We start from the raw sequence: 27,785 nt of genomic DNA on the forward strand, positions 1-27,785 counted from the left end.
GCTGTAAGGGATTAGGTGTCTTGATTTCAATTCACCCTCGGAGGTATACACACTTCATAAAGAGCTGTGAACAGCATCCATTCTCTAGCTAACAGCTGGGTGAATGTGCATGAATTTGCCTTTGTAGGAGCAGTTATTAATGTTATGTCTTCTAAAATATTGATCTTGTAGGGAAAAATGGAACATAGTTCTGTTGGTCAAGCAGGATGTTTAGAGTTATCTCAATGGATAACATGAACTTAATTGGAAGCTACTCATGTGAAAGGGCAAGGATTAACCTAAAGTTAAGGGGAAAATGCATTTAATGCATCCTCTTATTGTTCAGCTTATGTGCTATCTCATTAAATTCTTGTATGGCCTGGGAGCTCTTTTTTCCAATTGCGAGGAGTGCCGGCTTTATTACCATTTCTTCAACAAAAATGCAGATTCTTAGCTCTGAAAAACCTGGCTCTGATAAGAATACACTTACTGATGGGCTTGCTTTTTCCTTTTGTCTCTTCAGGCACAAATACATCTCCTGTTTATAGCAAAAGTTAAATTGTGGTGTGTTGGTACTTCAGTTATGAAAATCTTGATCCTATCTTTATTATGAGAAAGGTGGATTTGAAAATCTTTGCTAGAGTTGCAGATGTACCATTTAAAGCTTTTCCAGATCCTTTTGCATTTGAGGGATTCACCATACCATAGGAACAACTATTTCTAGAGTGTTACTGGAATCATTTTAGGTGGTATTTGGTCTGTGAAAATGTTTCCCCTTCTTCTGACTGTCTGTTGAAATCCCTCAAAGAGAAGGGGAAGAACACTTAAAGCTTATGCTAGTAACTTAAATGCCTTAACGAATTTCTTTCTGGGTTACTGGGTAAACCCATATGTTTTTCCAACATGGAGAAGCTTTTAATTTAAGACCTCATTTTCTGATTTTTACCTTAAACTAACAATAGATATAACTTTAAAAAAATGTTTAGGAAGCCAAGTCTTGGAAAGGACACTATTTCACATACTGATTGTTCCTGCATTTCTCTTGGCTCCTCAGTTGTATCAGCTGAATAATTCTTTCAGTGCCTTCTAGTCCTGACCAGGTGTTGTACTAAGCAGAATGAAGTGTGTAGTCTTTCATTCTTTGAACTGCCTTCTAGTTTCTGCTCAAAATATGGATAGAAGTATAATTCTGATGCTTAACTGGTATCTCTCATTACAGGGGGAAGATTCTCTTTTAACGTGATTAGTTGCAAGTAATAGTTCCACATCATGGCTGAACTATCGCCTGAAGAAATTCAGCTGAGGGCCAACCAGGTCACTGATGAGGTAAATATTATAGGAAGCCATCTGGGATTACAGTACTTACCTGCCAAGATGACAATATTTTTTAAAAATAAAGACAGTCTAGGGTAGTGATTCTGCAAGGGCATAGCTGAATGTTTCAAACTCTCGCTTTACTTGGTAAATACTGGGGCAAAGACCTACTCCTAAAAGTAAGAAAGAATTAAACTTCTGAATTGTAAAACCACCTACTTGACTGAGTACTGATCACCTAGTCCTTGTTACTGAAACAATGCAGGCTGGGTACCTACACTATTCTTAATCACGTTGATACTTCATGACTTTTATTTAACTAAAATTCATTTGAATATTTTTTTATAATGACTCTCCAGTGGGATAAGCAAAGTACTAGCAAGTACTAAAAACCAAGGGCTTACTAGCTAATGAAAAAAACCTCTAGTATGATGCCACTATGACTGTGGTGTAGTGTGCATTGCATAGAGGCAGGCTAATGAACCTTTGTACACTAGTTGTCTTACTGCAATGAACTGGTAAAGAAGACTTTCAGACACTGACATATACTGTTAACGCACTCATTTTAAAATTCTCTTTCTAGTCTTTGGAAAGCACAAGGAGGATTCTTGGCTTGGCCGTTGAGGTAAGGAAAAGCTTTTGAGTTCCCTGGGGATTTATTAATTTAAGTATAAGCAGCAGCATGTTAACCGTCACACAGTGATCTTAATCACTCTTGTGTTTTTCTCAAACTTCCTTTGAGACACACACTTCATTATTAAAGTTGCTGCTTTAATTCAGTAGTAGAGTTGTAATGACTTAAACCTAATGTTTTTCACATTATGTAAAGTCAGATCACAGAAGTATCAATATCCTTTTTACCTGTTTTCCTCTTAAGCAAAATGGCCTGATCTCCAAATGCTGTAGATCAGTTATGAAGAGTCTTCTGTGATGGTCAGTTATAGCTTTGGCTGCTGCATCACTTGCCTCTCATAACATCTTCCATTTGTCTTTTATCTCACTTTGCCTGTGAACAATGTGAAAATGTCTTACTTTGAGGAGGAGGGTAGGGCTCAGTTGGGTGGGGTAGTAGAGGGTAGGGCTGCTTCTGGTTCTAAACAGAAGTTGTTCTATGTACACCTTCTTACAGTCTGTTCATAAGTTTTAACTGTCAAGATGGTTAAGTATGATGATGAAACTCTTAACACCATTGTACATGACTTGAAACAAATAAATCTGTATTTTGGGTTTATCTAGGTGACATTATATGAGGAATCTGTTCCTCTACACTGTTATGGCTTGCATGCCCCATTGTAAAAAAAAAATTCTGAAAGTTTACTTTTGATACTGTAATTTCAAAAAAAATCTAGAGCATCCTGTTGGTAGGGAGTAAGATAAGGTGGCTGATAGTCAGCTCTTAGATTAACAAATCTTAACTGGTTCAGCAAGACAATTTTGCTAGTACTTGGATATGCCATAGACAAATGGGAATCTAGAGACTAAGCAGTAATGTCTTACAAAGCTAATGCCCAGGCTTTTAGTGCTGAAGACTTGAGACAATTTATAGTCAGTGTGAGAACACTAAAAAATAATCCAATTAATAAGGACCCTAAAGTGTTTGGTCACTACTGCTTTAGAGCCTGTACTTGCTGTCCAGGCGGTAGCAGGCTGCTAAAGATGCTACTGTTACCATCGAGGCATTTGAATCAGCATAGCCTAATGAATACCTCCAAACACAAATGCTAAGAACATGTAATGAGCCAACATAATTTCTCTTGGTATCATAGTTTGGTGCTTCATAGAAGCTAAAATAACTCCTACTATAGACAGTTCTATGCTGCCAGGTTGCAGTAAAGCATGGGTGCAACTTGCATGCTGGATTTAAGACTTCGAGCCAGCAAAGAGCTGTACTGTGGTATATTCCTCACTGATGGTTTCTTTTGCTTGGTTCTGAAACTAGTAATGAGCTATTCTCTGCCTGATCTCTTCTGCTGAATTCTTGAGAATGTTTTTGCAGGCTTTGTTTTGCTTTCTTTTGTTCTGGCTTCCAGGACTAAAGGCCTTGTCAGCCCTATTGAAGAGTGTAGGGATTAAAGAATGAACTAGATGCCACTTTTCAAAATAAGGCACAGCTAGGTTTACTTTTTTCTTTTAGCCTGACATTGTCATAGTTCAATCTGAGTATTACAATAAATTTTATCTTGTTGTAATGTAAAAAAAAAAAAACAACCTCACAAAACCCCCCACTAACTGAGATAGTGTAACAGGTGAGATTATCAGCCTAACATGGGATCTAACTTGAAACTTAGCATAGCTTTACTACAGAAGTTACTCCTAGCCTAGTGTTTTATTATGAACTTGGTTGGCTTATCAAACTGACTAGAGACCTGATTTTGCACTGCTGTATTGACATCTGTTTTTATATCTGCAATTAAATTTATTCCTGCAGTCCCAGGATGTTGGCATCAAAACTATTGCCATGCTGGATGAACAGGGTGGTAAGTTCTTCCTTCTCTAACACCAAAAAAAAATCAATTTTACAACTAACGAAAAGGATTATCATTCAAGAGTTGTTGCTGAAACTAAGGCTTATTAAAGACTACTTACGTGAAAATGAGATTTGCTAATTTATTATTCCCATGTGTTTGTAATATTTAAAAGAGGTTTTAAAGTAGTTGAGAGACAATGTTAGTTACACTGTAATACAGCCTCTGCTACAGAAACTGTTCCTTTCCACCACAGCATGAATGTAACTGTCTGCACTTATTTGAAAAGCAGCAACAGAAGTGCTGCTCGAAGGATAGGGAAAATATTTTTAATGTAGTAAATAGAACTTATCACTTAATATCTATCTTAAAAAATAAATAAAAAAAAATCCCAGAAGGCAGGAAAGAAAAAAAGGCATTAGTCTTGATATAAAGCTAGAACTGAAACTTTTAAGTTCCTGCTTGAACGAAGTGTTAATATCCCACCCCCACTTTCCCCCTAATCTTTGTTTATTCAGGTTACTTGTTTCTCTTTTAGAACAACTACATCGCATAGAAGAAGGCATGGATCAGATAAATAAGGATATGAGGGAAGCTGAGAAGACACTGACAGAGCTCAACAAATGTTGTGGGCTCTGTGTCTGTCCCTGTAACAGGTCAGTTAAATTGGTATTTGGGTCTGAAGTTCTAGAATATTCCCAATAGCTACTGTACTGGGCAATGGTCTCTATTAAAAGAGCTAGTTAGAAAATGCTGAATCTCTAGGAAAGTCGACTGTTTTGGTTTGTAGAGGTGCACCATTTTAAAATTGTGTGAGAGTAGTTAAAGCTTACTTGCATCTAACCATGTATTGTGCCCCTTGCACTGTATAACATCATGCACAATTGTGCCCCAATCTCTTTAACGCTTGTATTTAGTAGAACACTATCAAAGTCCATACAGATGAGACCAAATTGGACTGCAAATAGCTGTATATAAGTGCCTGTCTGTTAGAAACTTGATTCCAAAAATCATTTTTTTGCAAAAGTACTTCTGTACTAACTTAAAAGCAAGGAAACTTCTGGTTTGCAGAGGGAAAGTAATATTGTTTTCCTAGGTATTTAAAAAATGTTCATGCTTTAGGGAGGAAGAAGGTAGGAGAACAGATGTCGGTGTTAAAGTTTTAATCTTTTACTAGTGACTACATAAATTCTTGCAGACCTGCTTCACACTACCTTTATAACATCAGTGTTATGGCTACCATATCCAAGTCAGTTAAGAGTGATCTAATCTTTTGTATGGCACTTGATTTGTGCTTCTAAACAATGATCAGAAATCAGTATTTTAAGGAAAATAATATTTTTTTGGAGGTGTGCTAGCTTTAAGCAGCAAAGTATCAAATTGATTTCTGCAAATTAGATGTGATCCTAGTTCTTCCAAGTGAAGGAAAAATAAGTTATTTTAAGAGTGCAACCACTGAAGTGAATAGCATGTGTGTTCATTTTTAGCTCTTCAGCATGAGCAAAAAAACCTTATCATTCAACTGAGAGGTAGCAGAAATATAGGTAAATTCCTTGGAGTAGCTGAGTCTGCTACTTTGAGGATCACTTAGGATGGGTACGAATGTGGCTTCTAAAGCTGAAAGTCTTAGAGCTTAGTACCTTGAAAAGGCGGATGGTTCTGTGCTGACTTCTGGATGGGTGTGCTTACTGCTTTATATTAGTTTTATCAAGCTGATGGACTTTGATCATTTTGGCACACTTAGTCTTTGTTTTCTGTAGTAGACAGCCTTACTTCACTGTAGCTAAGCAGCTTACTGGCACTGAGCAAGCTCAGAATTTATGAACTCTTGTGACACTCCAAATACACAGGTAACAATAAAAGAAATAATGAGTTGTGTACCAAAATGGGCAGTAATGTGCAGAAAAATTTACTAGATAACTAGAGGGCAATGAAGAAGCAGCTGTGAATGCCTCTCATGTATCTACTGGTACATCAATTTTGTTGTTGGTGTCAGAGTTATTTGTCAACTAGTTATCTCCAAAGCTTTTCATTTTTTTCATAAAGCATAAGCTAAATCAGAACACTTGTTGAATTAAGTATTGCTTTTCTCATTTCTCCTAGGCTTAGATTATTTATAAGAGCTTTGTGAAAACACGAAATAACAGCAGTACTCTAATAGAATCTATGTACTAATAACAATTTACCTGTTTGCTGGTCTTTACTATTCTTTCTTCTCCGTTCTCTCCTAACACTGACGCTTGCTTTCTAAAAATGAAGATTAGGATAAGAAGCTGTATTCACTTAACTGGTGAAAGCGGATTTTAGGACAAGGTCAGTCTTACTAGTGCAGATGTACATTTAACCGATTGTCTGAAATGATACTTCTATTGGATTTGTGTTTGCATGTGCATGACGTCTGCATGCAGGTTTCCTTGTGACTGTTGTAATACCGATGTGAATAGAAAATGTCAATTACTATAGAGTGTATTAGCTGTGGAAATGTTGAACAACTGCTTGAGCCCTTGCTGGTTTGACAGGCTGTATAAATTGCCATAGTCTTACAGAAATGAAACATGAGAAAAGTTAATGTATACTAATTTGAAAAACAGCTCTTAAAAAAAAAAAAAAACAAAAACAAAATGGCTTTGTTCTTAACTGTGCTTAGTTTGAGCAACAATTCTGTTTCTGTCTACTTCAGATGTGCAAGTAGTTTTCAGGTCACTTGTTTTTGTTCAATAAATTCCTCAGTTACCTCTGGCACCTAAGACTTTGCTAATCCAGAAGCCAAGTATACAAAGCTCTCCTGCTGTTGCAGCCTTAGTATGAATGAGATTAAAATATAATGCTCAATCTAGTTGCAGTAAACCTAAAAAGATCTTTAAGCCTACGTATGCACAAGGAGCTAGAATTGACTAGCTTAGGTTTCTTTAGGGTTCTGCTGGGTGCAACAGTTCCATTATGAACAGAGAAATTATTCCATTTCTTCCCCTTGATGTATTCATAGTAGATTAGTTTTCATAGGATCTGACCTATGAAATACAGTTTCAATTACATAAATGCCAGAATAATGAGAAGAATATTTCTTCATTACAGCTAATTTCACACCTCTTAAAATGTAAAACATCTGGGCTACTGAAAGGCACTATAGATATAGAAATTGATTCCCTCTAACTGTAAAGTTAGATGTACTGAAAGAGGCTACAGATTTCCCGTCACAGGCTTTTAAAGAAGCAGAAGAATGGCAGTGGAGTCCAAATTATCTGGATTCTAGAGTAACTCCTGTTGTAAATGCAACTTTATCTTGTAACAGTGTAAGCTTTCCTGTTACTGTTACAAGCTTCCTCTCTTCTGGTAAAATATATTACTTTAAGGAAATTACCATGCTTGTATTAAAGCTTAAGACCAAATTGATCACTGTCCCTGTAGGAACTCAGCTATGTTTGTACTATCCCAATATAAGAAATTTTATTGTATAGACAAGGCTTTGTCTATACAAAATCTAATCTTTCAGGCACAAGACAAATGTTTCTAAAAATCCTAGATTAATACAGAACTCCAGTCAGGAAGCCATATTTCTGATGTAGCAGTTCAGATTTCTTATTTTTTATGGAGTAGGACTAAGAACTTTGAAGCTAGCAAGGCATACAGAGCAACCTGGGGAGATGGAATGGAGAACTCAGCAGATCATGTGATATCCATGCAGCCAAGAAGCATAAATCAGCAGCAGCCTCAGACTTCTGGAGGACCAAGTGGCGGATATATTACAAGGTTTGCTGCTTCATATTTCTCAATCTCAGATGCAGAAATCCTAAGTTGCCAGCTTTTCAGATGCATTTTAGGTGAAGTTGCTAGATAGTAAGTTTTTCTTACTACTGTTTGGAGGAATTGTTACTGCTTGGAGAGGAGTTGGCAGACACCTACACTTTCTGTATTGTAGTGCTCATTTTATACTTTATTTTCTTTCATAGTGGTGGTATTATCAGCCTGTTTCTAGATGTGAGGACTATAGAGCTTAGTGCTCAGTTATTGAGGGGACTTAAAAATATCATATTTGAGACAAACTCATGTCTTAAACTTCCTCTGGTAGCTGTTTTAAGTTCTAAGGCTTTTTTTGTAATAGTGGCTAGCATAGCACCCTTTTCTGGTGGGCTGCTTGCTTGGAATACATGGGGTTTTAAAAAGGAAAAACATACCTTGGCTTGAATACATTGCCTGTCGGATTACTTTAATAGAAATTGATTGTTGCACAGTTAATTTAGGGTAGGGAAGAACAAGTTCTTGATTCTTGGAAACATTGTCTTAATTATTTGAACAGGATAACAAATGATGCCAGAGAAGATGAAATGGATGAAAATCTTGCTCAAGTGGGAAACATTCTTGGGAATTTGAAAAACATGGCTTTGGAGATGGGCAATGAGATTGATGCCCAGAATAAACAAATAGACCGGATAAATGTAAAGGTAGGCGTCAAAGGTGTTCTCTGCCTTCAGCTTAGAGGCTGTTACTGAGAAGTTAATAAGGAGTAGGCTCACTGTCCTGTCTACCTGTATTTGCAGTAAATATGCATTAAGATTATACCATCCTCTAGGTTGCAGTGATTTGAACAAGAGATACATCTTGGTGTTTGGGTATGTAGCTGAAAATTCAAATGCTTCAGAGTGTCAGGAAACCTAAAAATATAGCACAGGTCACTGCTTACCCTGAAAACAACTAAACTTAATTGGATCAAAAGGGCAAACGTTTACTGGAAATGAAACTGGGGGACTGTTGCTTGCAGGGAATCTTGTATGTGGTAGGGAGTAGGTATTTTTAACAATAGCAAGATTCTTCTGGAATTCCTAAAAACTCAATAGAATCGTTGAACATAAAACACAGGCAATTCATTGCCCTAATTCTCATGGACAGGTTAATATTGGGGCTGGAGAGACTTTGGAATAGCAGGTTTTGTAGGTGCACGGGGACATGGTCTACCCTCATCTTCACATGAAGTAAGTCATAGCCAGTAGCATCTTTTTCTTTATTTTAATTTTAGTGCTTTAAAGATTAAGTTCCCCAGACAGATTAATTACATACAAGCATGTTTGGGGTGTGTTTTTCAGAGGGCTACTTATGAGGAAGTTAGTCATATTTTAGAAATCCCCATATTCTAAAATGAATAGAAGTTGTTTTACAAGCATCCTGGTTAAAAAGGGAAATGAAGCTTTAATGAATAGTGTCTATTAAAGACTTAAAGTGGAAGTAGACACCAGTTGCTGTAAAAATACAAAATTAAGACAAAATGGGAAGTTAAAGATATCTCTGAAATGCCCAGTAGGGTTAAAAGCAAGAGGAACAGAATTTTCTCCAATATATAGAGCTAGTCTGACATAAATGCTGGTTGTACCTATGTCAGCATGATCTTATGGAGGATGCCTTAGGTGTCTTTCACTGTTCCCTGAAACTGCAGATCTGAGGTGATTATCAAATAAAAGAACTCAAACATTTTAAAGAACACTAGAAAAGTTAATCATAGTTTAAAATGAGGTGTGAAATCCTTACAGCTTATAAAGTGGACTGAAAATTGCCTGGTCAAATTAACTGCAAGTGGGCATTGCTGTTTTTAGCAGTACTGTTTCTGGTAGTTTCAAGCACCTTTTTTGGCCTAATGCTCTTTCATTTTAGTGGTCTGAATAAACCTTGCTGATCAAGTCTTACTAACTATTGAAATATGATGTAAACAAGTTAGAATTGCTTCACAAAACAGCAATAAAAAATGAAAGTGCAATCCATGGCTTTGAGACTGGCAGCCTGTCTGAGGATATTTAAACTGATCCTTTCCTGCTGATAACTGTTGTTAAATCTAGTGAACAGTGTGGAAACCAGTATGTTGAGGGTAAATCTCCAAAGGACAGTACCATATAAAGAAACAAAGAGCAGTATTAGCTTAACTTCAGAATAGAGTTGATGCTTTTTTTTTGGTTGGTTGTTTTTTTTTTTTAAATAAAATCCCCCCAAAAAAACCAACTAATCTGGGAAATATATAGGCTTGACTGGGTCACTTTAGTAGCTTGCAGTGTTATGCAGGACTCCTAGTCTGAATAAATGCCTAATAAAGGCTTATGTTACTGGCTTTTTCTTAGAAGAGGATCTGGTAACTAGATCCATGTGTTTTAAATAAGTGTTGCTTTTCTGTAGTAGATTCCTACCCCTTCCCAACCCTTGACCCAAAGGGCAGGAAGGAAAGAACAGGAGGGAAAGGCTTGAACTGGCAATGTCTTCCTCCCAGCCCATTGCAGTATGAAGGTGTGACATGGCTAATACTTGGCACACATAAAGCTGCTCAGGAGTTCCACTCCTGGTGGAGGTGAGGGCAGAGGCTAGTTTTGTGCTTATTACCCCTCCTGCTCATTCCCCACTACAGGATGGATAATCACGGAATTATTTCAAAGCTCCTTATCATACCTTTCAGTAAAACTGTATTTTGACACTTGTTCAGCCTAGATGCTGTAGCTGATTTTTGATGCTGTATGATAGTAAAACAATTATAAAATAAAGTGCTTTTCTTACAGATACCATACTGTTATGACACTAGGACGCTGGAGGGTGTGTGGATGAAAACCAGGGATTTGCACAAAGCAAAATAATTCTGACTTTATGCCTATAGGTCACTTCCAGTTTTGATTATTACTCCATAGCAACAATGTTGCTCTGTAAAGGTCCTTTAGATGTCTAAACACTTGGAGAGGGAATTTTTATCCCCTTGTTCTGTTACTATTCTTCCTGACCTGCTGAAGCAAGCTGCTGTATGTTTTGAGGGTCAGCTAAAGACTAAACTATTTCTTCTCATTCTGTTCCTGCCAAAATTGACAGCCTATGCTGGCTAAAAAAACCCAAACTTATAGAAGTTGCTCCCCTTCTGTTGACCACAATGATAATACCCTGCAATTCAGAAGTTCATGTCAGTTTGAATTTTTCTATTGTTTTGTGTGAAGTTTGCAAATGACCTATGAACTTGTCTCTTTCAGGCTGATACGAACAGGGAACGCATTGAGCAAGCCAATATCAGAGCCAAGAAACTAATTAACAATTAAAGCCTGCTGTCATTGTTCAATGACACTGTCTCTCCAGCTGCAAGCCACCGTATTCATGGATCTGTGAAACTTCTTGTATTCTGAAATAAGATGGGCTGGGAAAAATGAAGCAGTACCCTTTCTATAAGGATTAATTTTCTTTTATTTTTTTATTGCTTCATGTAAATGTGGCCTTGACTCCAAGAAAGCAGCCAACGTAACTTCCTCCTACTCATCTGCCTTCACTTTCTTTAAACTGCTCAGGGCTAAAAGTGTTATGGCTTTGAGAATCTTCGTGCATGTTTTATTCCCCCTCCCAGACTTTTTTGTGTGTGTGTCCCTGCACACAAAATATGGTCCTTTATTGAAGTTGAACAGGCAGGGTAACCTGAATTCACAGTTGCGGAAAGTTGGAGAGGGCACTTTGCACTGTTTAAAATACCTCATAAGTTGAGTGTCTTCACTAAAATAGGGACTTGATGAATATTGTCTGACTTGTATCTCTAGCAGGCTAACCATAGTTTTACAATCCAAAACACATGATTGGTTTGGGGTTGAGTTTGTGGATTACAGAATTGAAGGGGCCCACTACTTACTACTTGTGGGTTGAGGGCTTTAAAACACTTCCTAAACGCACGAACTTTAATGTAAAGGTAACTGGAAGGGTATACAGGTTTCCATTTCTTTACTGTAAAGTGATATTGGTTTGGAGGCCATGACTAGGAAATTATGCTGTGTTGTTCTGGTAATATTTGTTGTATGTGTGTATATATACCTGATCTAAACTCCATGCACATGTGAGTAGAAGAAAATAAAACTATCCCTAAAGTATTTATTTGATGGAAAATTTTATGCCCTTCATCTAAAAGTTAACTTTTAAGGGTTTGAATGATGTATCTTAACTGGAAGACACTGAGTAGAAAAGCATGCAGCTTTCTTGTATCCCATATCAGATTCTATTTTGGCCAGTCTTCACTGGAGTTCAGTTTATGCCTTTTTTCCAGTGCAGAATAATGACTGAGATCTGGTGCAGAGTTTGTTCTCAGCAGTGACTTTGGGGGAGCTTCTTAAACGTACTGAAAACAGAGAAGTTTATTACGAAACTTCTTTGTCACAAGTCTGTAGGAAGCAGTACCTATTTAAGAACTGTATGCTAGCTCTAAATAAACTAGTTCTAAATAGATTCTTGACTCGTTTATTATTGCAGACTTTGGGCCTGGCAATTGGAAATACTACATGTCCAAGTTGCTTGCAACTAAAATGTTCCTGTTCTGTTGCAGAATAGGGGAGTTTCTGACAAGGTGAGGTGAAGCTCTCTTCCTATGAAGAGGAAAAACGTTTTGGTTTTACTGTAATATAATTGGATTCATTCCCAGGATTTTCTTGAGGGTGTTTTTTTGGCAAGTAAATTGCAAGTGACCTATATAATTCTAACTCCAACCCAGCAATATATTATGCCTGTTTTAAAGGTGTAAATAATGTTTTGGACTAATGTGTGATACTCAATGTTGGATGGCAAAAAATCTTCAAACCAAATTAGTTGGAGGAATAATTAAAACATTAAAGCATTATGGGGTTTTTGGAAGGACAGTCCACAAGTATCCTGTAGCCATTAATAATAAATAATAATAAATCCCAGGGCTAGAAAGATGACACTAATCTGCTGAAATGTAAGACAGTGTTAAGTGTTTTATTTTCAGTAGAAATACAATCAGTATTACTAGTATATTCTCAGTTCACCCCCCAGGACAACTTGATATTTAAAGAAGAGGGGGGAAGAAAACCCAACAACACAACAACAAACCAAAAAAAACCCCAAAACCATAACAACCCCTACTCCCCACCCCCCCCCCCCCCCAACCAAACCAAAAAACAACAAACAAACAAAAACCCTGACCAAAGGATGGAGCTGCTACATGTAATAAATAGGCCAGTGGTAGACTGTCTTATGTGAATAAGGTAGTCATTTTTAGGGGACTGGATACTTTAGTAGTGTGTGTTGGCTTCTGTCTGGCTTCCAGCAATTGTTGGAAAGCTAATGAATTTTAAAAGCCCATTATCTACCCTATTAGTAATGAAAATTATGTGCTTAAAAACACAAGTAGCAAAGTACTTTTAAGAACATTGCATAGTAAGTTTCTAACCACCACTTCTCCTATGGGAAGGCATAGGGGATTTGTATGCTTGCTTTTTTTTTCCTTCTCACAAACTTCAGGTTAACTGAAGGAATATTTGCTGCTGGTTGTGAAAGCAAAGCATACATTATTTAATTATGATTGTCTCCTGAAACAGAAGACTAAAGTGGTTACCTTATACTGCTTACAACAGTGCAAACCTGCTCTGTATCATCTGGACATTCCAAACATTGGAATGTTTTTCTTCCTTGCCTTTACAAGTCCATGTTCTTGACTTCCCTGAGCTGTAACAACAAATTAGCGTGTTGGCTGAGAGAATGCTGTGATTAGAATATCTGAATTGTAATATTGTGATGAATACCATGCAAGGAAATAATTTCTAAGACTCTAAGCTTGAGTATTAGCAGAATATCAATACTACCTTCTGATGCACCAAGAGCCAAATCCATGAGGGAGTTGGTGCCTTTATGTTAGCAAACACAGTCTGCTTCTTGGATTGTCTTACTGTTGTCTATAGAATAGATGCTTAATTTCCATATCTATGGGATGGAATCAGTACTTGTACATCTTTGTATTTCTGAATGCCATTAAGAATGAAGGTTTACTGTTTCTGCTTCTGATTGTTAAACTATATATTGTGCACAAAAAATACATACTTTTACAACTGAATGTGTTTTAAACCTATTTTCTTAGAAATGTCTTTGTTTAGTTTCCTGTCCTTGAAAAACTTGGCAGAACTAGTTGCTACTATGCAACTAGGAAGTTTCCCTTCTATTTTTATTTCATAGAAATCCTAATGCTAACAAAGGAATGGGTGTAGTTCAGAAGAAAGGAATATTTTGATTTTTTTTTTAAGACTCTAGTTTTCATCCCTGCATAATCAACATCACCTAACTTTAAACTCTGAAATGTGTCCATCTTCTTTGAAAGACTGTGATTTGATGTGGGACTATACTTCGGGATGATCAAGGAACTAAGCAGAATAAAAATCTCCAGTCAATTATCAGTAACAGATGCCTAGCAAATGCCTAGTCCAATAAGTGAAATCTAGTGATTTAACCTACTCCCAATGCAATTTCCCTTGCAAAGCAATTTAGAATTGTATTTTCTCTGATGCTTGGGCTTCATATTCCCAGAATGCTCTTAGCAGGGAGGAGGGGTGGGGGGGGAAATACAGACTTGTGTTGACTTGCAGCAGTTTTGAGCTGTAGGAGACAATAGCATATCTGGGAATGGCTTGGAAGAAGTACTTCTCAGACTACTGTGGGGCTGGCTAGTGTATTTCTGCCAGTAACTGTGGGGGTGGGGGGTGTGTGTGTGTGTGGAAATTAGGGACAGCATAAGTTACTGCATATGTAACCATTCTGAGCATGCAGCACCTGTCCCATAGATACACTTAAACCCTGATAGCTGGTAAATTCAAGCTAGCCTACTCCTTGATGAAAGACGAGTTAAGTCTCTCAACAGAGGGGTAGCTATAGTATGAACTGCAGCACATGCTGCTTGCACAGTAACTTGCAGAACCCTTTCCTCTGCAAAGGCTATATGGTAAAACAATTTACTGTTCACACAATACAGTGACTTACAGTTGCTAATTCACCTTTGCTGCACTTGAAACAGCAGTGCATTATCTAGAAGTTAAATAAATGGATGAAGTATATCTTAACTGCAGTAGAAAATTGGAGAGCAAGCGAAATAGATCTGACATAAAACACATGAATGTTTTATGCTGTTAACTACGGTAACATTTTCTATATCAGTAATTCCAAAACTAAGGAGCTGCAAGGATAATTGAATTGTGCATAGAAAAAAAAATTGTTTTTATAGTGTCACTTGTAGAGTGGGTGTGGTGAGAAGGGAAAACTGAGAAACACAATATAAAACTAATGATAGATTATGTGTAGTGCTGAAATGTACAGAGTGGTGCTACTAAGTGACTTGGTAACACTTATTGCTATGACCTAAAACATGTGAGGCTGTCAGCCAGCTTTTTTTTTTTTCTTGAAACAGAAATACTCTTCCTCTGTTCTGAAAGAAATTTGCCTAACCCAGGATTAATTTGGCACCATTCAGTATTTTGCATGGTATTTTCTCCCTCTTGCTTTACAAAATTTTTGATAGCTGTCATAACTCCAAGGTAGCAAAGGAGCCTAACAGAGTAATTGAAAAGTTTATAAATGTACTAACTAAATGTGTACATGAACAGGAGAAATGTTGACTTACTATCTCAAATACTTCCAACAGCAGTGAGAATTTTTTTTAATAGCAATAGTAACTTCATAATTTTTAAATGTGCTAATCTATCTCTTCTTATACATCTTTGTTGAATAGACAGAAGAGTCCTGATAAACAAATGTTAAACTTGAGAGAAGCAGCATGTCTGAGCACAGAATATTTCCAAAACAAACAAACAAAAAACCCCAAACCACAGCACAACATTGCCAACTGCATACATATTGTATTTGTCAGAGTTGGTGAGTTGCTCCTTTCTCAAGCAAAGGGGGAATCTGCTAACTGAGGGGCTTGGTTCTGTGGATGTCTCTTTCATGGCACATCTCTAGAGGAAAAAAAAAGCTAACACTTCAAATGAGATTCAGGTATCAAATGGAAGGTGCCAAACTTAAAACAAGCCTGGGGCTTTAAACTATTCACTGCTGAATTTTTATATGTCATAATCTGTGTAGTGCATTAGTATGAAGCTGCATAGACTTCTGACTATACAGGGCCATGCATCTATGGTAACATACAGGTTGTGTTCTTAAGAGCACTCCCTTAGTTATGTATTGCAAAACAAAGTAGCCTAGTAACCATTGTCTGCTGTCAGCTACTTCTTACAGGAAGATAGGTTTTTCCATAAAGTAACACCTGGAATGGGGGTTCTTAAGTAAAACTGGTTCCCTGTTTAATGATGGATCTCCTCCATCCTTTGAATAAGGAGGTGATGTTCCCTAAAGCACTCTTATAATAGGTATTACTATGTAAGAATTGAAATAAGACATCAGTGGTGTCGGGGAACTAGACACCTCTTCTGAGCATCTTTATAAAAGAACTGTTTATTGCTAATCTTAATTATAGTTATTACATCAAAGAAAAACATTAGCACAGAGGTCACTTCATTTTTCTTAACTGCAGATGATGTAAGACATTGAATACACTTGACAATTACACCAGCAACTTTAAGAAGTTTGCTGTCTAAATGCCTTTCTTGTCTCATGTAGGAAAGCTTAAGTATAGAACAGTAGTTAATGTATGATTACCCATAAGACAGTCTCATTAGGAATAGATGCATCCATGCTTATCTTGCCAAGGAGTATACTTAATACAGCTCCTACCTCACTGTTCTAATTGCTACCAAGGTGTTGACATACTTGAATCCTCTGCATTCTCAAAGCAGTTGAAGTATACCTGTTACCAACTACTGATGGAACCAACTACCTAAGAAGTGATGGCTTTCAGTGATAGCTTAGTACTAGTTAAAGTGACAACAGCAGCATTTACACCAAATGAACTGATTTTTTTTTTAAATTATTTACTAAAATAAACAAGTACATTTTCCTTTTCAGTAGAAGTTACATAATTGCATACATTTTTAGCTCTTTCTAGGTGCTTTTGGTAATAAGGCAGCAGCAATAGGCTGATGACTAAAACTTTCAGCATTGCTCTGTACACAAGGAGTCAGTGCAAGGATATTATGTTTTCCAGCAATACACATTTTTACTGAATACATTGAAGGTGAACCTCATTTTTATTTGATACAGCTCAAGCAGAAGTGGACTGTAGTGCAATTCTTGCTTATGGGAAAAGAAAGCCTGTACAGTAAAATATGAATGAAGGATGTTCAAACCATGATTTGTTTACTGGAGGAAGTCAATAAAACGCTGAACTTAGCCATAACTATTTGTGCTTCATAAAAAACTTACACAGGTTATAAACTAAAACCTCATCTGTAAAAGTTCTCTGTAGAATAGTGCTTACTGCAAGATATACAATGTTTTGGATCTGCTTTGGTGGTAGAACCTCCATGTGCTATCATGGAAAAATGTTTCCAGGAAAAATAATCCTCTTACAAATCAACAGCCAGCTTCCTGACAAAAGGGAACTGGCAACTTTGAAATGCTCATTCCCTTTCTCTGTTAAAGAACAAGCCCTGACAAAGGAGAACATGTATTGTGTTAAAAGCTATAGTGGCACAAAAATCAAAACTGGCCCCTGGGCAGGTTCATCAGTTCAATACCCATGTTCTCTAGTTCAAGTTTATTCAATGTGGCCTTAACAGACCATACTGGACTACCAGAGGAGGAGGACTCTGATCATCTCCTTCATCAGTCTTGGTTTAAGTCAGTGAAGAAGGTGCTTCAGTCACTAACTCTTCTTATTAGGAATACACAGGGTCAGAATAATGATCATGCAAACTTCTTCTTTGTAGCTGTAAATCGTTCCATGTACTACAAAGAAAACAAACAAAAAAAAAATCTAAGATTCAGAAATTAATACAAAATTCACTATTGAAAGCAGCTAAGCTTCTGCTCTCCGATTCAAAGGCACTCTGCATCTAAAGCATATTTGTATTTCCCAGATACAAACATAAGAGCTTTATTTAAAAAAAAAAAAAAACCCAGAAAAAAAAACAAACAGAAAACTTCCTGCCATTTGCTGTAATTCAGATTAATATTCTGGAAATAAAGCCCTCACAGTGCTGAACAGTGAGATCTACTGAGTTTAGGTTTTTTTACATTTTTCTGTGGATTTTGTCTTCAATTCTAACAAAGGTTAGATTTTTTTCGTACCACCAAAGCCTTTGCTAAAGTTAATTTCAGAGGGACAAAAGTCCTGTGCTAGACAGATGAGAACAAGTAAATGTAAACACATTGAGCAACCCGGTCTAGTAGAAGGCATCCCTGCCCCTGGCAGGGGGGCTGGAACTAGATGATCTTTAAGGTCCCTTCCAACCGAAAACATTCTATGATTCTATGATCTCAAGCGTTAAGGATGAACTAATGTTAAACAGTTAAGAATGCTGCATAATAGGAAGCATCCATTATTTTTTGTCCCATCAAAGTGAAGACTTACGCCTTCACACACCTGTCATTATTAGCTACCCTTCAAAAGATGCTGATGAACGAACACTGATTCTGAATCCTATGAGAAATTTAATCTTTGAAGAACACTTGAAATTCTTTTCAGAGGTTAGTTATGAATCCAGTACCAGTGACGATACCAGTAGACTGTACTTTTATTCACAAGCATAAAAGCTTAGTATTGTGAGGAGGTACTGGCTAAGGACTTCACCAGAAGCTTCATTTAAAAAAAAAAAAAAAAAAAAAAAAAAAAAAAAAAAGACCAAAAAAAGGACACAAACCTTGTCATAACCTTCCAGTTCTCTGAGTTTCTTGATTTCAAAGAGGTTACCTTCTACTGCAAGCAGTGAGATCTGGGAATCACTGAGGATACTTTGAGGAAGCATGCTGAGTTCTAGACAGTTTTCTTCTAAACGCAAGACTTTGAGGCGTGGACAGTGGGAGATCTGCACTGAGATCTGGGAAATCTAGTAGAAATAAAAAAACAGAGAGAAATGGGATTAAGTGTTAGTGATCCATGATTAAAGTGATTTGTGTTTCAAACTAATATGAAACAATTATGTTGTAAATATAAACTACATTAACAGTAACTACTTAACAACAATGCATAAGAAACAATAGTAATGGTCAAAAAATCCAAGTAACTTTTTTTTCTTCCATGATGACAGGCAACCTACACGTCAGGTTTCTACTCAAGAACTGTTCAAATAATTTTTTGTATGATTAAATTCATGATTTGTCAGTTAGTCAAATCAGGCAGTTGGATGTATCCATACACAAATTCTAGTTATGATCCCTCATTTCTGTTGTGTCCAGGAGATGCCTTTTAGCTATGAAGTTCTGATAGTCTCAGCTTATGTTCTGTGGATGTACCAAGTCCAAGATAAACCACATCCTAAATCTACATGCCCATAATATCTTGGTTACCAGACCTGATTCTGATTCAAATTGAGCTCAATAGCCTGCAATTCTCCCACAGTGTCGGGTACATTTTGGATCTGGTTTTTGGAAAGATCTACCACATCCAAGTGGCGAAGACCACAGAGTTGCGTAGGCACAGTCCGAAGCTGGTTTCCAGAAAGGCTCAGGGTTTTGAGCGCTGAAAGTTGTCCAAATGCAGCTGGTAGCTGCATCAAGTGATTGCCATTCAAGTGTAGTGTTTCCAGTTTTTTCAGTTTACACAGCTCCTCAGGTAAAGCAGCTAGAAATAAATGACAGAACAAAGAGATGACCTAAACAAAAAGTAGTAAACATTCATATCCATTTAATTCAAATAAGCTTCTGCATGGAAAATGGTGCTATATTACAGTAATTTCTCACAGGATTCCTCCCCATTTGCCAATGAAGGCACAGATCCCTGCACAGAAACTTAAGCCCACTAACACCACCTGCTTTTTAACCATCTTCCATAAATATCTGAAAAATAATCTGCAGACAAGGCAGACCTTGCCTTTTTCATGGGCTGAAAACACTACTCTGAGGGGATTGTAGACTATCGGTTATACTCTTTACTAACCACTTTGCCAATGTATTCTATGACATTTGAAGTAGCACACAATTCACAGCTTCAGGTCTGCTGCAGCACTTCAAAGGTATTACTCAACTCACACAGAAGTGAGTTCTCAGATAATTCATATCTTATCATACCAGCATATAAGCCTCACCAGGTAAGCTCTGCTGGTGTTCATTCAACCCTCATTCTACCTACACACGCGTATAACCTGTAGCACTCCTTAAGTTCCACTATAGAGTCAAAGAGGTTTGTAAATTACATTTGTTTTCCAAAAAGGCGGATAACACACAGTTAACACATAAAAAAATTAAGATTCTTCACCTCATCCTAATTTTTTCCATGAAGTTGGACATTTGACCAACAGAAACTGTAACAACCACTGAATGGCCAGCAACATTTTCTACAGATCATCTTCATTACTTGTTCTCTATGCAAGTACTAAACCATCTGACACTGTTAAACCTTCAGATCAGACAAGACACAGCACGACATTTGTTTTATAGTTTTAAGTACTTACATGTCATTGTAAAACTGATAATACAACTAAGTTGGCAACTGGTTTTGAAGAATTTATGGGTTTGGGTTTTTTTCCTGTACATGAATTCCAAAGATTTCAGTTTAGGTGACCAAACTCCCCATTTACATCCCATGAGAGTTAAATCATTAAATTTAGTGTCTACCAGAGAAGTCAGGTTATTATTTTAAAAATCTGTGGAGATATTAATTAGCAGGCATACTCAGTTTGTTGTTGTTTAGAACAAGGCTCTTCAAAAAGGAAAATTTTCCAATGAGTGGTGGCAAAAGCTCTATTTTGTTGCTCGACAAGTCTATTGTCCTTAAGTTGCTTGTTAGCTTCTGCAGATCTTCAGGAAACTATGGGGGAGAAAAAAGATACAGCATTTAAATAGTTGACACCACTTCAAATGTTCAAGTTACACAGCTTAAAATTTTAATTGAAATTTGTATCGCTATTACGTACTGTCACATGTACACAACATCCCATCTCCACAGTGTGCAACTAAGTTGGCAAATTTGCTTAAAACATAGTTTTAAAAATATTTTTTCATCTGAGGAAGGGAAAAGGGATATAAAGGAGACAGTCTAACATCTAGGAAGAGTAGTTTTTAAGCCAAATAATTTAAATTAAAAAGGGAGAAGGAAGTATACCATGACACGAGCTCTATGCTTTAGTCCTCTTGTATGTTTCTCTTAAACATGCCTGTCATTTAAAAATATTCTAGAGCTAGTTAACAAGTATATTTTAGCAGAGTAGGATTGGGAAATTTTTCTTTTGCTTTCCTTTTTAAATAACTATGTAAACCATTTGCCTTATTTACATGCTGTACCACTTTAATCTGCACTTGGCACTGAGCCAATACAAAAAGGCAAAACCTGATAATCACCATCAGTGAGTCCTGGTCAACAGACCAGTGGTTTTGATTCTCCTTTGGTTTGGCAACGGGAAAGGGACAAGAGAAGGTAGGATAGTGATAGTAGAAGAAGATACTTTAGAAAAGTCATGGAAGATGACTGCAATATAGTTATTTTGGTTATCCTGTGAATTGTTATTAAACTTATGGTTCCAAGACATTCTGTGTTTTTCTGCAGTTGAGTCAAAGTCAAGACAATTTCCAATATAGTAAACTTCAAGATGCTTCCAGCCCAGGGAACAGCCTGTACAGACTATTCATATGACTACAATTAAATACAGCATAAGTATCTAAATGCGACAAATTGTGGAGTATCTTTCTAGGGAACAATACAGTTATAAAACTTACTTTCCCCCCCCCCAAGTTCACAGCCCTTCTTTAAAAAGCATAAAATCATAACTAGTACTTCTTGAACATACATGCACTCTAAAGCATAAGATCAGAAGCATATAAGTGTCCTGACAGACAAATCCTCAACTGGAAGACAGTGCAAGCAAAAATCTGCTCTACAAAAAGAGAAAAAAAAAAATTTGAAATATTATCCCTCACTATTTATGAGAAATACATGTATGCAGTGCATTATGATAATGAAGTGGGAATTTCTTTCCAAAATTGTCAGTCATACACACAAACAGCCATGTTTCCACTACAGTTCCATTACCTCTGTAAGTCCCTTTCCCGTTAGCTGAAACACACCAGTTTTCTGTGCTGTCTCCAGGTGAGCTTTTAACGCACTATTTCCCATCCTAGCAGTTCTTTGTCAAGCATACAGAGTTTGAATGATAGTCTCAGCGAGTTTCTCTCAGTTATTCTGCACTGGAGAACTGCAATCCAAAGTCTCTGTGATAAAGCAAATATCAAAAGTCATTTTTATGTGTACTGTCTTCAACACTACAAGCATCTCAACATACTGAACTGTTTCACTGCTGCGTTTTCATCTCCCTCATAAGTAAAACCTAGAACTTAAAAGATTTACTGAGCTTAAGGTGCCTTCATTATAGCAGTTTGAATATTGAAACGGTGCAACAAATATAGTTAAAACTAAGTGAAAAAATTGCATACTTTCCACATTTCGCCTCTTTCAGGGCCCAGTAGCGTAAAGAGGTTCTCCATGGAGACTGGCCGTGATTTTAGTGGCAGCTACCACACTGACCTGCTTCCAACACTACAGTTTTATTTGCTTTTTTGGAAACATTTGTTCCACTTAAGAGGCTTGACCCCTTTCTTGTGACTCTAGCTGCAGACAGACGACACCCACCTCGCGTAACGCCAGCAGGGTTTAATCCCCACGACAAACTACGCCGGGTTACAGGCCGAAGGATTAAGCGTCAGGTTTGTAGCCGGCAAGCGGGGGACGACGCCTAACGCCGCACGTCAACAGCCGGGACGAGGGGCCCAAGAGAAGCAGCGCTCCCTGCCGCGGCGGCTGGAGGCGGGCCAGCAGGCCCCTCGGCACGGGGCAAAGCCAGCAATGGCCTGCCCCGCTGCAGGCCGCGCTCCCTCCGCCTCACCCCCGCCCCGGCTGCTCCGGCCACACCGGGGCCGCTCGGCCCTCGCCCCGGCCCCGCCACCGCACGGAGCTCCGGCGGGCACAGCCGGGCCCACCTGTACATGCGCCGCACGCCGACGCTCCGCGGCAGCGCAGCCCTCCGCCCGCGCTCCGCCTCCACCCTTCGAGAAGCGACGCTCCCAAAGCCCTTACCGGCTCCCCCGGAACCGGACGCGGGTCACCCCTCCCCTTTCCTGTCACACCCAGCATGGCGGCCGCCCAGGCTTCCATGACACCCAGCACGGCGGAGCGTCTCCGCCCCGCTTCCGCGGCGGCGGACGACCCCCTGCGAAGGGCGCTGGAGCTGAGCGGGGAGCGAGGCGCTGAGGACGGGGAGGAGCGGAGCGGCGCTGCGGCCGCCCGCGGCCGCTGGGAGGTGGGGCAGCCCCGGGCGCCGGCCGCGCTGCTGGCGCGCTGCCTGGCGGCCGGCCTCGTCAGCCAGGTAACGGCCCGGGGGCCCGGAGGGGCCTGGAGGGGCTGGGCCGCGCTGGCGGCAGCGGGCAAGGTGGCGGCGTCACAAAAACTACCTGTGGTGAAGGTCTGGAGCGGCCGTGGCTCAGGCGGCGGTGTCGCAGCTCTCCCCTCCGAGTAGGGGTGCCCTGGGTGCGGGTGCAGTGCCTCGCACTCAACCGCCAGGCCGACAAACCTGTGCTTTTAGGGCCTTATCCGCTACGGTGCCGGCTGCGTGGCTTGAAATAAGATGACACTGCTAAACCCTGCGTGTTCCTGTTTGTGTAAATGCTTGTCAATTTGAAAGGCGGAGGCGTTTTTCCTTTTGTTGTGGGACCTCTTACGTTTTTGGCTGATGGCAGTTTTCCTTACTAAAAATAACCGTACCTTCTGGTGTGTATTTTTCTGGAGCGTAGACATCGGGTTTTTTCGATGCCCTCTAGTGCGTTCCAGCAGCATGCAAGCCAGCGTTGTTGAGAATGCTCTCGTACTAGCATTTTATGAGAACTTATTTTCACTCGTGTTCATTTTCCCCAAATAATGCATGTATTTTATGAGCTGTTCAGGTGAAATTTACTGTATTGCAAGAGATTAACAGTAACTGTAGACTATTAAAAGCCAGTCCTGAGAATTTGCCTGATATGTTCTTGCTGCTGACTGTGTTTTTTCCCATTGTTTTCCTTTCACAGGAGACATTGGATTTAATCCGTAGAAAAGCCCCGTGCTTTGTGAAGTTCTCAGAGATGGAAAAAATGGCAAACATTCAAGCTGAAATCAATGAGGTACAGCCTTTACTGTTGTCAGCATACACTCAACACTTCAATGCTTAGAGATAATACATGGCACCTGATGAAGTATTGGACTGCCATGTGCTATTGTTTCATGTTTGGGGTTTTTTTTTAACAGTTCTGTTGTTTAACAGTTGGCACTTTTCCCCCAGTGGACTGAGTTGTCACAAAGAAAAGAACAAAATTATGAAACAAAAGGTTTCAGTACAACTGGAAATATGCAGCAGCCTGCATCTTTGACTGAAGTGTTACCTGAAGTTTTCTGAAGAAACTGAAGACAAATAAGAATTTGTAGTTGACTTCAATTCACAAAAATGTGTTTCTTTATAGGCAACTAGACCATTTTGTTGGTTAGCAAGAGGTAATCTCAGTCATTTCCTGCTGCCTGAATGGGCTGTTGGCTTGTATTTTATGATGATATTTTCTGAACATTTGCTCGCTGGTGAAAAAACACTGTTTAATAAGTTACACAATGTGGGCTCCAGCAGCTACAAAGCCTTACTGCAAAGCAGTGTGACAAATTCACCATTTACTTTTTTGGAGAATGAGTTAAACAGTTGGCGTGATCCTGTATTGACTGGCAGAATGAACAAACAGTTTCCAGCTCCCAATAAGGTGGCTGCTTAACCTTCTTTGCTGGAAGGTTTCACGTAGAAAGTACTCTCTCTGACAAATATTCAATATGCTATGAGTGAAGCATATTTTAGTCCTCGCCTCAGTGATCAAGAAAAGCAAAGCAACAGTTCTGTGTGTCTTGAGAGACTGATATGTCATCCTCTTCTGTACTTCCTTAGTCTTCTCTTGTCTAGCCAAAATGACCACAACTCTTTCAGCCACAGAGAGGTATCTGCTAGGAGTTTCACCTGAGAGAGCTTCTCCCACAGCTAAAAAAACCCAACACAACACAAACCAATCTTTGCCAGAAGGAGGAAACTTGGGGCTGTGCGAGTTTTTTAGTAGAATATAGACTATGAAACTGCTTTGTAGGAGATGTAAGTTTCTGTGTTAGGAATGAATTGCAGGATCTGTCTTTCCCAGCACAAATTCCCAATAAATCACCACATTGTTTAGTTCTTTTTAAACAGTCTTTTCCCATTGACCAAAAAAACCTTACCTAGTAGTAGAAGCACTCCAGAGAGCATGGTAACATGCTTTCATGCAAATACTCGCTCTGTTTCACATGCACACTCTCCCCCCTCCTCCTGCTTTCTCCCTTTCTACTTCCTCCCCCACCCCAAGAGAGTCAACAATACCTGGATAAGTATGTTAAAAATGCATTTTCATTTGATGTTATTGTTGTAGAAGAAACTGAAAACTGAAATTCTGCAATTGGAGAAGGAGACAGCAGACATTGCCCACCCTTTTTACTTAGGTAAGTGCGGTGTACCTTAGAAAAACCAAGAGTGTTAAATGACTTCATCAGGAGATTGTTTCATCTGAGTACATGACACTTCTAGAAGTTATTGCAGCTTTCTCCACTGGATAGCTTGTTAGAGGTGGCAGGTGTGTATTAGCCCCTGAAGAATGCTTCCATACTATTTGAACTTGCACCCTCTGCTGTCTCAGTAGAAGCTCCATACGTAACTCATTCTCCAAAAAAGTTGTGTGTGTGGTCAGCTCCCCAGGGTCAGTGGAGCATCAGGAGTTCAGACATCATCAGTAACCTGATTTGCTTCCCTTGGCCTGTGTGCTACTTTTCTAGTAACTCAATGTATTTCTGCTGCATCTGTATGCCCCTAAAATTACTTGGATTTTCATTTTAGCATGTTGGGAGCATATGTATTAATTTCTTTATTATTTTGCACTTTTCCCACTGTGATTTGATGGATGCTTAAAAACATTCTAGCTCACTACTGCTGTGTTAGGCTAGTGAAGTATATTGTAACACTGCATTACTATGGTATAGTTTAAGAAGTTGGTTTCATCTCAAAGATGGTTTGCTTAAAACTATAAATAATGTAAGATAATTAACAAAGCTGTATCTCTAGAAAGTAGGTATTATGACTTTGAGGTGCATGTTGATATTAAGTCCTATATGCTCCAACGAAAGTCATTCTGATAAATGATACCTTTCTTGAGTGTAAGCTGTCCAGTGCAATACAGACTTTTTCTTTCTGTATTTCTCCAGAAGAAATTTTGCTCTTGTTTTAGCAGGACAATAGTTTCAACTTTGCAATTTTATTTTATAGGCAAAAAATGTGAGATTTTGCAAGATATGAACAGACACTTGGAAGCTGTACTGAAAGAGAAGAGGGCTCTTAGGAAGAGGTTGATAAAGCCCAGATGTCAAGAGAGCCTGCCTATTGAGGCTACTTTCCACAAGTAGGCATATAGAAAATAATTGTTCTTTGTTTGCATGAGTTCAAATTAGTTTGAACTAATAGGCAGTAAAAAATCACATGCTTTCATTCACTTTTCCATTGAGAACAATAGAAATAACAAATGGTGGCAGAACCCCAGCCAACAGCTAGTAGTTTACTTATTGCTAAATTCATAGAAAGGTAATGATACATATTTTTATGAATATTTGCTTAGGTTACTGGTCTTCTGAAGATTACACAACAATTTGTGGTGTATTGTTTTAAACAGATATGTTAAATGCTTCATTCATTATACTTCTCCATAGGTATGAATTGTTACTTTAGCATTTGGTGGCTTCCACTGTGACTTGCTCAGAATAAGTGTGCGGATGATTCACAGACATCATAGTACATGTTTTAAAAATATAGTCCTTCTCATGGTCTAAAAATCTAGTCCAGTTACTGAAGAAGTGTGTATTCGCTTCTGTAATTCCTGTCCTACTTGTTGCTGAGAGTCAAAGAAAGAAGTGTAATTGCAGAGAAATTAACGAGATGGTTAGGAACTTGCATAAAGCTGGAGAAGAGGACTAAGAAAACCCACGGGGGAAAGAAATAGGAGCTTGGAAGTATTAAATCCTGATTTTTTTGCACAACTTTTGAGTAGAGGGCTCATTCTTGGTTGCAGGTATCTAGTAGAGTTGTTGACTGAGGCTGCGACTTTCATTGAGAATCTTGAAAGCCATTTGCAGACCTTAAGGACTGTCCCTCAGATACCAAACATCATGAAGAATATGGTGAGTAGCAAAAGAACTGAGCCTTCTGTCTCCTTCAGCATTAAGAATTCAATGCTGTTTTGTCGTTTAGGTTATTTTTATGTCCTGCTAGATTGGCAGGATGTATAGAGATGAAATCCAACTCTTTTCTGCTTCAGGACACTGCTTTGACAAAAACAGAGGTGCTCGTGATGGAGTTGGAGGAGCTGGCAGACGAAATATTGAAATGGGGAGAAGTGCAAAAAGAAGTGTATTCTGACAGCATCTGCAATACTGCTGAATTGGACTTTGGCTTATCTTTAACCTAACAAACTATTTTCCTCAAATAGGTTGGCCATTCAAAGAACTACCTTTCTACCACCTCAGGTGAAAACACAACGTAGTTGTGCTTTAATCCAGCGGGGACTTTGTAGATAGTTACATTTCTGTTCTTATGTAACAGTTCTCCAACTATTACCAAGGACAATGAGCAGTAGCTCATAGGAAGACAGACTACTGAGAAGACTGTTATGGAGTTCCTTTTTGAAATAGTTGGACAGGATTCCCTTGGAGCCTGTATTGTCAATGCAAGTTTGGTTTTATATTTCTTATGCACTTGCTAGAGTGTCTCTATTCATTTTTACAAGCCTCTTGGTAAAACACCGTGTTTTGTATGTTGCTATAAAACTTAATAAAAGCACTAGATTTCAAGAGCTTAGTTTCTTGGGTTTTACTTTGTTATAAAATCCTATAATTTAAAAGAACAGTGCAAAGTCTTAGGTCCCAGCTTATGCTTCCATAGGAGTTCCAATGAAGAAATTGAACTAGTTTTAAGTTACAGTTTATTAGGGCTATGATGTGGTTGTGTGGGAAAACAAGGAATGGACTCGGTGATACATGGCAGGCCTACTGATTTGCAAACCACATTTCTATGATAGCGATAAATATATTCTTCAGTCTCTTCTGTTGCTTGCCCTGTCTTCAGTGCCCCCTTTAGAATA

At 38.5% G+C, this 27,785-nt stretch overlaps 3 protein-coding genes across 5 annotated transcripts; 2 read left to right on the forward strand and 1 right to left on the reverse strand.

Moving 5' to 3' along the window:
• The first annotated feature begins 1,206 nt into the window (after positions 1-1,206).
• Positions 1,207-12,679, forward strand: SNAP23 (synaptosome associated protein 23). Of its 2 annotated transcripts, XM_009478541.2 has the most exons (7): positions 1,207-1,305; positions 1,877-1,918; positions 3,722-3,770; positions 4,297-4,414; positions 7,356-7,508; positions 8,056-8,200; positions 10,745-12,679. In XM_009478541.2, exons 1-7 carry the CDS (start codon positions 1,249-1,251, stop codon positions 10,808-10,810), a joined length of 630 nt encoding a protein of 209 aa, XP_009476816.1. In that variant the 5' UTR covers positions 1,207-1,248; the 3' UTR covers positions 10,811-12,679. The 2 variants fall into 2 exon arrangements, with proteins under 2 accessions (XP_009476816.1, XP_009476817.1); XM_009478542.2 differs by lacking the exon at positions 7,356-7,508.
• Positions 12,680-16,273: 3,594 nt separating this feature from the next.
• LRRC57 (leucine rich repeat containing 57) lies at positions 16,274-22,337 on the reverse strand. Of its 2 annotated transcripts, XM_009478540.2 has the most exons (6): positions 22,204-22,337; positions 21,607-21,785; positions 20,253-20,388; positions 18,935-19,203; positions 18,284-18,469; positions 16,274-17,369 (listed from the first exon to the last, which is right to left on the reverse strand). In XM_009478540.2, the coding sequence occupies exons 2-6, from the start codon at positions 21,688-21,690 to the stop codon at positions 17,328-17,330; spliced, it is 717 nt and encodes a 238-aa protein (XP_009476815.1). In that variant the 5' UTR covers positions 21,691-21,785; positions 22,204-22,337; the 3' UTR covers positions 16,274-17,327. The 2 variants fall into 2 exon arrangements, with proteins under 2 accessions (XP_009476815.1, XP_075568059.1); XM_075711944.1 differs by lacking the exons at positions 21,607-21,785; positions 22,204-22,337 and having other exon boundaries at positions 20,033-20,295.
• HAUS2 (HAUS augmin like complex subunit 2) lies at positions 22,057-27,497 on the forward strand. The gene is made up of 8 exons (XM_075713028.1): positions 22,057-22,069; positions 22,183-22,277; positions 22,436-22,936; positions 23,634-23,726; positions 25,035-25,104; positions 25,922-26,054; positions 26,718-26,826; positions 26,964-27,497. The coding sequence occupies exons 1-8, from the start codon at positions 22,057-22,059 to the stop codon at positions 27,111-27,113; spliced, it is 1,164 nt and encodes a 387-aa protein (XP_075569143.1). The 3' UTR covers positions 27,114-27,497.
• Positions 27,498-27,785: the final 288 nt, after the last annotated feature.

Source organism: Pelecanus crispus, chromosome 6 (genome assembly GCF_030463565.1).
Source record: "Pelecanus crispus isolate bPelCri1 chromosome 6, bPelCri1.pri, whole genome shotgun sequence".
Lineage (NCBI taxonomy): Eukaryota > Metazoa > Chordata > Aves > Pelecaniformes > Pelecanidae > Pelecanus > Pelecanus crispus.

Coding starts and splice junctions, on each gene's coding strand:
- SNAP23 (XM_009478541.2), top strand. CDS start 1,249: ATGGCTGAACTATCGCCTGAAGAAATTCAGCTGAGGGCCAACCAGGTC. Junction 1,919..3,721: donor TTCTTGGCTTGGCCGTTGAG/GTAAGGAAAAGC, acceptor TTATTCCTGCAG/TCCCAGGATGTTGGCATCAA. Junction 8,201..10,744: donor TAGACCGGATAAATGTAAAG/GTAGGCGTCAAA, acceptor TGTCTCTTTCAG/GCTGATACGAACAGGGAACG.
- LRRC57 (XM_009478540.2), bottom strand. CDS start 21,690: ATGGGAAATAGTGCGTTAAAAGCTCACCTGGAGACAGCACAGAAAACT. Junction 20,389..21,606: donor CGGGAAAGGGACTTACAGAG/GTAATGGAACTG, acceptor TCTCCCCCATAG/TTTCCTGAAGATCTGCAGAA. Junction 19,204..20,252: donor TCTAAACAACAACAAACTGA/GTATGCCTGCTA, acceptor ATTTATTTCTAG/CTGCTTTACCTGAGGAGCTG.
- HAUS2 (XM_075713028.1), top strand. Junction 25,105..25,921: donor TGCCCACCCTTTTTACTTAG/GTAAGTGCGGTG, acceptor TTTATTTTATAG/GCAAAAAATGTGAGATTTTG. Junction 26,055..26,717: donor ATTGAGGCTACTTTCCACAA/GTAGGCATATAG, acceptor TCTTGGTTGCAG/GTATCTAGTAGAGTTGTTGA.